This window comes from Balaenoptera borealis (assembly GCF_965194805.1).
Source record: "Balaenoptera borealis genome assembly, chromosome: 2".
NCBI lineage: Eukaryota > Metazoa > Chordata > Mammalia > Artiodactyla > Balaenopteridae > Balaenoptera > Balaenoptera borealis.
Window position 1 is genome coordinate 115331145 of NC_138867.1, and position 10801 is coordinate 115341945.

General features: G+C 46.1%; 1 protein-coding gene across 1 annotated transcript in view; it reads right to left on the reverse strand.

Annotated features, from left to right (window-relative positions):
- Positions 1-10680, reverse strand: part of TRPC7 (transient receptor potential cation channel subfamily C member 7) — a 69336-nt gene extending 58656 nt beyond the window's left edge. Inside the window, exon 1 of the mRNA XM_082379663.1 lies at positions 692-10680. Within this exon, the coding sequence (XP_082235789.1) occupies positions 692-907 (216 nt within the window). The 5' untranslated portion in view covers positions 908-10680. The remainder of the gene's footprint in view (positions 1-691) is intronic.
- Between the last annotated feature and the right edge of the window lie 121 nt (positions 10681-10801).

Below are 10801 nucleotides of genomic sequence, written 5' to 3' on the forward strand. Positions count from 1 at the left end.
ACCAGACACTCCCCCTTCCTGCAAGAAAAGAACCCAGCTTTGCGCCTTTCCAGCTCTCCTCCTTTTTCCTTTGTCTTTTTTCCTTCTAGTGACCTAATTAGCTGCCCGTGTGGGCCAGAACCCAGACAAGGAAGCCAGGAAACCAGGAAGGTGTTGAGATGGGTCTGCAGTGCCCCGGAATGAGAAGCCTTTGACTCTCAGCTCCTAGTTGTTTCTCTTTTCTGAACCTGCTTATAAAGTGTGTGCATCATAATGTAATTGAGAGAGTGAAATGAGGTGTTGCATGAAAAGGGCTTAGTGAAAAGAAAGTGCTCAATAAATGTTGGCTATTCCTATTATCATTATTATAATTATTATTACTATGGATTTGGAGGCCGTGTTTAGGACATTGCATAATTAGAAAAGGAACAGTGCCTTTATTCCCCCTTTATTCTGTTATTGATCAGATTATGCCTTGTGTGTATAAAAGTTTCCATTTTATCACTCCTCTGTCTTTTAAGAAAACGATTTAAAAAAGCAGATCTTAGCATTTTCCCTCTTAAGTGGTTTTCTACTTTTGTTGGGTCTCTCAGGGCTATTTTCTTTAAATGTGGGAAATGATCAGCTGCATATTTGGACAAAATGGACTTTAGGTTATGCTAAGTAGAGAGAAGAAATAACCGCAGAGACATGCACCTTAAGCAGTCTGTACCTTGCTGCACGGAGCAATCCAGTAGGCTATGGCGAGAAAAGGGAGGCCTAGGGAGACTCCAAAGACAGCCAGGAGTTTCACAGCGATAGACTGTTGACGTAAGCCTGAGAGATTTTCATACCACATGGTAAGCAATTGCTGTTGACAGTTAGGATGAGCAACGAACTGTAAAAACAAAACAAAAACAAAAACAAAACGCAAACAGGAAAATGGCATCGGTAGCACTCGAACAGTATATGACCTATGAGTAGCTCGGGGCTGACGTGTTCCCCTGGGGAGGGTGGCCTGGGTGTTGGAGCCAGAGCAGCTAGGTCAGGTACCTGCTGGGCCCTTCTGACTTGGAGATGCTGGGGGTCTCTGTGCTATGAGCCCTCATAGGACTGGCCCTCATAGGACCGGCTGCATCAGGGCTTGGTAAACTGAGGGCCTTGAGAAGTCTCAGGCACAGAAAATGACAGTCAGCTTCTGGGTAGATGCTTGTCTCCAATCCAAGGACACTTATCTCTGGGCAGAGTTCATATGGGTGTCAACATATTGGAATGGATGGAGCATGAATGGGATTTTAGAGTCGACATGCGTTTGAATTTTGCTCTACCATTTACTAGCCAGGTGGCCTTGGGCCAGCTACTTCACCTCTCTGAGCCTCAATATTGTCCTCTGCAAGACAAAGCCTGTCACATTGTCTTGTAGGGTTAAATGAGATATTGTAGAAAAGTTCCTCTCTCTTTTCCTATGTTGTCTAAGAAAAAGTTCTTGCAGTGGAGTTTCCAGAGGACATGTTAAAACTCCTCAGTATTTCCCCACTGGATTTCAGTGGTATTTGGCTTGGGTCCCTGTTGCTTATTGTAGCATGCTGGAGCACTGACACATTGTATCCCCATGCAGTAGCTTCTCACTGTCACCTCCCTCTCTTGGATGTGCCTTGCCCTCATGCCAGGTTACAAGATGGGCCTTTTGTGGACATTTTGTATTGTTGACCTCACCCTTCTTGATATATGTTAGAGTAGGGTTGGAACCCAGACTTAAACTGGGTCCATTAGGTTTTCTCAGCTGGCTATTTTTTTTTTTTATTCCTCTTTTTATTTATTTATTTATTTTTATACATCTTTATTGGAGTATAATTGCTTCACAATGTTGTGTTAGTTTCTGTTGTACAACAAAGTGAATCAGCCATATGCATACATATATCCTCATATCCCCTCCCTCTTGAACCTCCCTCCCACCCTCCCTATCCCACTCTTCTAGGTTGTCCCAAAGCACCAAGCTGATCTCCCTGTGCTAGGCAGCTGCTGTCCACTAGCTGTCTATTTTACGTTTGGTAGTGTATATCTGTCAGTGCTACTCTCACTTTGCCCCAGCTTCCCCCTCCCTGCCGTGTCCTTAAGTCCATTCTCTATGTCTGCGTATTTTTTCCTGCCCTGCCACTAGGTTCATCAGTACCATTTTTTCTTTTTAGATTCCATATATATGCATTAGCATACGGTATTTGTTTTTTTCTCTTTCTTACTTCACTCTGTATGACAGACTCTGGGTCCATCCACCTCACTACAAATAACTCAATTTTGTTTCTTTTTACGGCTGAGTAATATTCCATAGTATATATGTGTCACATCTTCTTTAGCCATTCATCTGTCGATGGACATTTAGGTTGCTTCCATGTCCTGGCTATTGTAAATAGTGCTGCAGTGAACATTGTGGTACATGTCTCCACATAATTTTGAATTATGGTTTTCTCAGGGTATATGCCCAGGCTACTTGAGACTTTGATCGAGAGAGGCAGTCTTTTTATTTACTGAGGAGTTAACATGTAACCTTCAGGGATCTGGGCAGCTACCTTCCACTGTGTAGACTAAGTAGCAAAACAAGCCAGTTACAAAGAAAGAAAGAAGAATGAAGTTGTATAGAAAGAGGTTCTGTAGTGTCCTTCCCTCTCTGAGGTCCAGCTCCACTCTGCACGTATGGTCCACGAGACACCCCTAGATTCATATACAGCATCTTCCTTTTTCTGATTGATTCAGCAGGTTGACTTGAGTTGCTGTAACCAAACATCCTTTTTCTGCAAATATTTGGTGCTACTTGACCATTTGTTTTTAGTCGATTCTGAGTCTGGGCCAGTAGTAACTGGTAATAGGCAGTATGTAAGTAACATTTATGGGAATAAAGTTTACACTTGAGAAAATTATGCTCATTAGCTTATTTCCTCCCTGTGACAAAGGGAAGCCATTATTTGCTTTAGGCAGCCTGCTCTTTGGCCCTGTCAGGATAGCCATATGCCATAGGAGCTGGGACCCATGGACTAGAGCAGATAGACTGGGCATTCTTCAAAGAGATTGCATTTTCAGTGGATTACCCTGGATCATAATGTCCCATTTTCATCCCATTTGCCTCATTGGGTATTAAGAGGATATATGCAGCAATTTCTGGGAAATGCAAAACATTCCCTTTTCATTATAAGAACAATATAAATAGAGCTATTTAAAAAAATTCTCAACGCAGATGGCAACAGCTTCTTGTTTCCAGTTTCTGGGAACTCACAGTAGCAACCAAATGATTTGCAAGGATGCTATCAAAGCTCTATTTGGCCCTGCAGCAGCCCCTGGTGATACTATTACTCAATCACTAGCTGCAAATGAGGCTTTTTTGGGGTAACATTATTGGATTCATGTCAACCATTGTGGTTTTTCCCTTCAAGAACAAGAGCAACAGATTCTCCTCAACCCAGGTAGGAACCCTCAGGCCATCATATGCTTTCCTGTACCCTTTCTGGCTCACAACAAAGTGGAGCAAATAACAGAACATCATGCACATGTTTCAGTAATTCTCAGAGCCTGATCACGGCAAGTCGTCCCGTTGCAGGTCAACTTGCAGGCATGGGGGGGCGGTCGGTTTTGTTTTTCAACAGTTAGCCTTCCCTTGGTGCTGAAATGGTCCTGCTCTGGAGAAACACACAGTCTCATGAAGTAGCGGAAGACCACTTGGCTCGCCCTGTGGCTCCCTGCACTGTAGCTGCTCTGGAAGGACTCCCGTCCTGATCCCTGCCATTGGCCTCTTTGTCTTTATCTGGGGAGAGCCCATCCATGCTTCTTCTGCTGCCTCCTGCAGACAAATCAGCACAACAAATTGGGCAGCAGAGCAGGAGGGGAAGAATTCTGAGAGAGAACACAGTAGGAACCATTCCCACTCGCCCTTACCTGCCTCAGAGGACAGTGGTCCCGAATAAAACAGGGGGGTCTCTCTTGAGACTCTGTCCTCTGATTAGACCTTTGTTAATTTCCACAGTAGCCTTTCTTCCTCCATAATAAAGCAACCTAGCTCCAGACATGCTATTTATTTGTAGACAGACTTTATAATATAATGCTCCCAGTAAGCTGACGGCAGCTGATAGCTGGAGCCCAGATTGTTATTCATCTTTACGTGGGCACTTTTCTGTATTGGTAGCAGGACTTTGAAGATAACTTCATGACGCATAGTTCAATGTGTATCAGAGGATTTTTCTCCACTGTGCTTTTGAAGCACAGAGAAACATCATTCCTGACCCAAGGAAGATGAGAGTAACATGAGGCGCACCATCAAGACACAAAGAACACCCTAACCAGAAGGGCACTCAGTCAGGGAATGAAGGCAGGAGCAGGGGGGAGGATTTTTAAAAGCAGGGTCAGAGAGGAACAGAGGAAGGAAAGCCCACAGCTAGATAGAACAGAATGGGAACTCAGAAAATCAGTGTTGTCTTGGGCCAGATTTCTTTGGCATCTGGCTCACAAAAGGATGGAATGATCTGGATCCTAACAAGAGGATTGCCCAGGCCATTCCTGCCCCTAAACCATTCTGGACTGAGAGCATGGTACACATTTATGAAAGTTCTTCAAGGGAAGAACTGGATTGACCACCTCAGCTTTCCCATCGACATGATTCACTCTCTTCCTAGTAGGGAGTGATGGCCTGGAGCTGAGACTGTTGAGGTAGGCTTACACGGAGCAGAGCAGCCTCTGCAGAGAATACATGTCAGACCATACCCACAGCTGGGATGGGCTGTTCCAGAGGACTGGGTTGGGGCGGGGAGCTTAGAAGTTAAGTTGCAAAGAGGGGTAGGAGGGAGCTCTGAGACAGAATTCCCTATAATGGAGAAGAAGACTGGAAAACAGGACCTGAGGGTCAGGAGGGACTAGAATTCATGTGGCTGCCGGTTCTTGAGTCCATCTCAAGCTGGTTATTCTGGTGGCACGTTTGACCAGCCTTCATGTTTAGTATAACAACATTTGTGCCCAAGCTGGTTTTCTGTTAATATCTCACCTAAACTTCCTATTCCTCCCAGACCCTGGTGACTTAGTGAGAACGTAATGCTGGCATATGGGAACGTTTGGGCATATTGGCCAAATCTTGGCTCTTACTTTGCTTTCAGTTGGTCCATGTGCTACTATTTTTCTTTTATAGCCTGAAGGAAAAGTATCCCCTTAACTCTTTTCCCTGCTTTATATTCATTTGTAAGGAAATATCTGATATTTTAAGAATAGATAGTTGTTGAAGAGCTATCAACATTCCTTAACTAACTATTGAGTATTTTTAGGGCTGTTTCATGGAATATTAACACCCTTGGGCCATATATTCATATTACAACAGGGCTAAGACTTTCCTGATGGGGGGTGTTTAAGCGTGTGGACTGGTACCTGGCTGCTTGGGTTCAAGTCCGGGCCCTGCCACACGCTGGCCATATGCTCTTCGATCATTTACTCTTTCCATGCTTCACTTCCTTTTTCTGTAAAATGAGGCTAATAATGAAGATTGAGTGAGTAAGTATTTGTAAAGTGCTTAGGACAGTACCTGACAAATAGTAAGCGCTGTATTAGTATTTGATAAATAAAAATAAGCCCGTGACTCTCCTTTCCTTTCCCATTTTTTCCTTTCCCTCTTCCTCTTGTTTCTCTGTCCTCCTCCCTACTCCCTGAGGTTCTACTCCACCCTCCTTATCTTTATTCTGACCTCCACGTTGTTTTGGCAGATTTTCTTGAAGTGTTGTTGCCTTTGGAAAGGTTCATGTAGCCTAACAGGTGCGTGAGGCCACTCCCTCTCTATCCAGCGCCTCCCTCCTTATCCTCCAGTGAAAGTGCTTTATCCAGGCACTTAGGTAAAAGTGGGCTGGTCTCTGCTAGGGCAGTCAGGGCCACCAGCAAGTCTATTCAGCTCCATGTTGATGGTCCCCCTCCACTCTGGAGCCCTCCGTCAGTGAGGTGCAGTCCAGGTTCCTGAACCTGCAGAAGTACTTCTCCTCCGTCCTCGATGCCCCTCCCCTCCTCCACCTTAAAAGCTGTTAAATCCTGCATTTCCCCTTTAGTGGGGAGGGGAAGAGGGCTACATTTGAGCTGAGGCTTTGAGGCTGCATGATTTCCATAATCCTTAAACACAGATTTCTTTCTCTGACACTGGGCCTCATTTACAGAATAATGAGATGCAGCAATGCATGATTTGATAAGCTGAAGAATAAATTAGCTGGAGAAAAATTTATGAAATCCAATGCTTATAGAGAAAATGACTTATTTTATACAGATAAACCATCAAAGGCTGATGTCCAATGTGACTGTGGTCAAGATTTTCCACTTAGCTCATCACTAGCCTTTCCATCTAGAAGTCTTTTTTTTCCTCCCTCTGGAAACTGTCTACATAGGCAAAAAGAGACAGATACTGTACCAGTTGTCAAGTGGCTGTTCTTAGTGTGGACAGACTGAATTAGTATAGTTCTGTGGTGCCACTTCCTGTTTGGTGCATCTCATAGGATTTGGTTCAATGGTGCTAATGTTCTTCCCTCCCGTTTTGTCTTGGCAAAGCTCTCAAGTCATGGGAGTTGAGGAGGGAAGAAGAGGAATGGAAATGTCACTTGTTGACTAGTTTAGTTTGTTGGTTTGTCCATTCATTCATTCATTCATTCATTCAGCATATTTTTCTTCACTGCTGCCCCTTACCAGGCACTGGGCTCAGCACTGGAAATACAGAGAAGTTGCAATCCTTGTCCACAGGGAGCTCCCAGCTCTGTGAGTCTGTGCATGGAATAGGGCTGAGCAGTAACACCCACCAGTTACGGAGTAGGCCTTCCATGAATGAATGAACACCAAATGCTCATCCCACCAGTGTGCTTTCTCCTGGGTCCCTCCCTCTTGTGAGACCTACTATTGAGAGCCCCACATCCTTGGCACAGCTTGTTGCTTTGTCTGCACTGATAACTTAACCTTCAGACTCTTCTTCTCCGTGCAAGCAGTTAGCGGAGTGGTTACATGCACAGGCTCTGAGGCTGGACCATCCTGGTTCAAATCCCAGATACGACATTTTCTAGCTGTGTGGCCCTGGGCAAGCCACTTCACTGCTCCTAGCTTCGTGATCTGTGAGAGAGGAAAACGTGTGTTGGGTGCTCAGTACATGGCCTGGTACTTACGATTTAAGGTGGGCGTCGGTGTTAACTGCTGCTGCTGTTCCTACTAACACTTCTCCTCCCCCTCCAGGGCTTAAAATAGTTCTCTTTGCTCTTCCCTTTGCTGAGTTTATCCATCAGCAGAGTGTTGCCTGCCCGTGTGATTTTAGAGTTAAACATTCCGGAAGAACTTAGTATGCTTAATTACAGTAAAAAAGAAAGCAGAAGTTGCCATTGTTTTATTAAGTTTTAAATCAATGGAGCATTCTAGTAGGGAACAACATTGCCACCATGCCCGCTGAGCCTATTTATTTAGCCGTGCGGCTCCTGAGCGGCCACTACAGGAGTGTAATCCATGATAGTCCTGGGTAAATGGTGGCGGAGGATGAGAAGGAAAAGGTGTGGGGCTTGGAGCTTTAGGTGGGTAGCCCTACAATTCATTACCTCTTACAAGGAGCCTCTAAGCATGGGCACTAGACAAAGTAAAATGTTTTAAAATCACAGCTTGAGTGTTTTTTACTGTTAATAATTGAGGACCTAGTATATGAAGGAACTTTGGTTATGTTATCTGTAAGCGTCACAATAACCCTCCCCAAAATGGATGTATTATCTACATCCTCATATACAAACGAGGATGTATTATCAACCCCATCTTGCAGTTGAGGAAACTGAGGCTGGGTCAATTTAAGTCCCACAGCTAGAGAATGGTGTAGTCAGGGTTCCAGCTCAGGTCTGTCTGATTCCAAAGCCTGAGGTCTTTTCATGTGTAAGCTCCCTCTGAAATTCTCTTGATTTGGTTGGCTTGGACTCTAGCCCTTCCTGGTCTTAGTTCTTTGCCATAAATAAAACAGTAAAAGCAAACACTTATTGAGCACTCACATGGATCAGGCCCTGTGCTGAGCACATTATGAACATTGTCTCATTTAATCCATTATGCCCATTATAGAGCTGATGGCGCTGTGACTGTCAGATCCAAAGTGGACATTTCTTAACCACTTCTTTATACCGCCTCTCTCAACTAACGTTTCCTGCGTCTTTTCTGGGTCAGGTCTCTGGCATATTCTATCTGCCAAGCAGGAAGGCCCCTCTGTGAGCCTACAGATTTCACATGTGCTGCAGAGATGCTCATACCCCCAGCCAGAGTTTTGGGTGTCTCCTTTCACCCTGTGGCAGTGGGCTGTGTCCTCTTGGGGAGGACAGTTGATCTCTGACTTCCTTCTCCAGAGCAGTAGATACTTTATGATAATCCCACATCCATTCCATTTGCACTGTTTGGGTTGGATGGGAGGATGGAGGGTTAGGGTTAGATGGAGGGGATTTTGGTTGGGGAGAAAGGAAGCAAGTGAAAGGAAGGGAAAGGAAGGAAACAGAAGAACAGAGCAAAGGAAGGGAGAGTAAGAGATAGAGTTTAAAACCTGACTTCCAGCTGCTGTTCCAGCTTCTGCTCATTTCCTCCCCATCCCTAGTCTCTGGCCAAACTCCAGCAAAGCTGTTCTCAGAGCCTTCCCAAGCTTGACCATCTCTGAGCCTCTGGTCAAGGTATCGCTGCAACCCGGAGTGCTTTCCTTCTCATCCCCCCATAGCCAAGTTTTGTCCAGCTCAATAACTGTCTCTTCCGTGAAAGTTTACCCTGCCCATTCAGGTGAGAATCTTTCTTTCTCTCCTCTCAAGTCATTTGTAGTCTCTCTCGTTAATCATAGTTATAATGCCTGTATAACCATCTACTGGAGAGAAAACCCCTCTGGAGGGCTCTTGTGGTCCTTAGGGTGGTGCTGAATGCATGGGTACTCAGGCAGTGTCGTCTGAATGAGTGAATGGTGCAGCAAGAAGTTCTCCGAGTTCAGACTGCAAACCTGGTGCCATCTAGAGGACCAGAGTGGCCTTCCAAACATGGTCCCTGTGGTGTGGCAGAGTCCAGCACTTGTGGCCATGTCACCACATCTGGAAGACACACATGGGTACAACAGGCTGAAAGTTTGCTTGCTCTCCAGGAGACATGATGAGCAGATAGATGACTGACTTCATGTCTCCACTGAAGTTATTCTCACTGCAGAAGTGCCAGGAGATTGGAAAACGACGACAACAGCAGCAACAACAGCAACTTCTTCATTTCCAGAGGTAACTGAGCTAGGAGTTCAAAGATCTTACCAGGAGAAAATTCATACCATCATCTGCAGGAGGTGCCCAAGAACGGAGCCAGGGAGGCAGGCAGGGATTGGAGCTCAGCTCTTGGGGAGTTCTGCTGCTGTGTTTCACGTGCCTTGCCTCCACACACTGCCTCCCCCTCCTCACCTGTTCTGCAGCGCTGTCTTCAGAATCCCCCATTTGCTAACTGAGTGTGTTTTAAAGACTCCCCTCTTTGCTGGGAGATTCCATTCGGATGCCTGCACAGATGGCTCTCGCTTGGTTCCAGCTTCCCCTACCTTCTCTTCCACTTGTGTATCTGCTAGCCTAGCCAACCCTGGCGTGTTCTTGGTTATTTACATAGCGGGGGGCCCTGCCAGGTAGCTGCTGATTGAGCCATTCTGGAAGTCTACAGGGCAGCAAGAGGAGATGGGCACTTCTGAAGACTGTTCGTGCCCACAGAGACAGAGATTTGATATCGTCTTTTCAGTTGAGTAGTTTGCTTGTTGTTCCCAAAGATAACACTCTGTTCCTGTTTCCCAGGGACAGCAGGACGTGAAAAATTCCTCGACCTCAAATTAATCAAACCTTGAATTTTCCAGATCAATAGGGATTACTTACACAAATGGCCCAAATTGGTAGGTTCTGAGGACTGTATCTGTGACTCAGCAGCGTCTCTCTTGCCAGGGAAAGAACGATTTTCTCATGAAGCAGCCTGTGCTTCAGTCTTTGGGGTGCAGTGACCCAAACAGATGGTTCTGGGCTTCTCCCAGAGCTATGAGTGAGCCATTTCCTGAGTGCAGACACAGTGGCAGCGGGCCTTGGCTGGCCCTCCTGGAGGCGAATGCTGACTGTGATTTTGCGGTGCTCCCGGGAGTCCTCCCACAGCACTGAGCCCCGAGGGTGCTGATGAAGCGACTTGGTTTCCAGTCTGGCCGTGTTGTCATGGCCAGAGTCACACTGTGTGTGGATGCAGAGTGAGCGTCCAGCTGGCTCCAGATGACTGCCTCTGCTCTTTCACAGTGTCACAAAGAGGCCACTCTCCATGCCTGGGCAGTGACTGTCTCCACCCCACTTAGGGCTGTGCCCTAGCCTGAAACTAAAGGAGAAATGGAAGCAGCTCTAGCAGACCTTCTTGGATTATCTTTTTTTTTTTTTTTTAAATTCACGTTCTTTTATTTATTTATTTATTTATTTATGACTGTGTTGAGTCTTCGTTTCTGTGCGAGGGCTTTCTCTAGTTGCGGCAAGCGGGGACCACTCTTCATCGCGGTGCGCGGGCCTCTCACTGCCGCGGCCTCTCTTGTTGCGGAGCACAGGCTCCAGACGCGCAGGCTCAGTAATTGTGGCTCACGGGCCCGGTTGCTCCGCGGCATGTGGGATCCTCCCAGACCAGGGATCGAACCCGTGTCCCCTGCATTGGCAGGCAGATTCTCAACCACTGCGCCACCAGGGAAGCCCTTGGATTATCTTTAACTACTCACGTTCCTGATCCCTCCCCTCCACCCAAACTGCTCTACACACTGTTCCTAAACATGGCCTGTGTAGTAGCCCTCATGCCTTTTTCAAGGAAGGTCCATCTTGCTTCT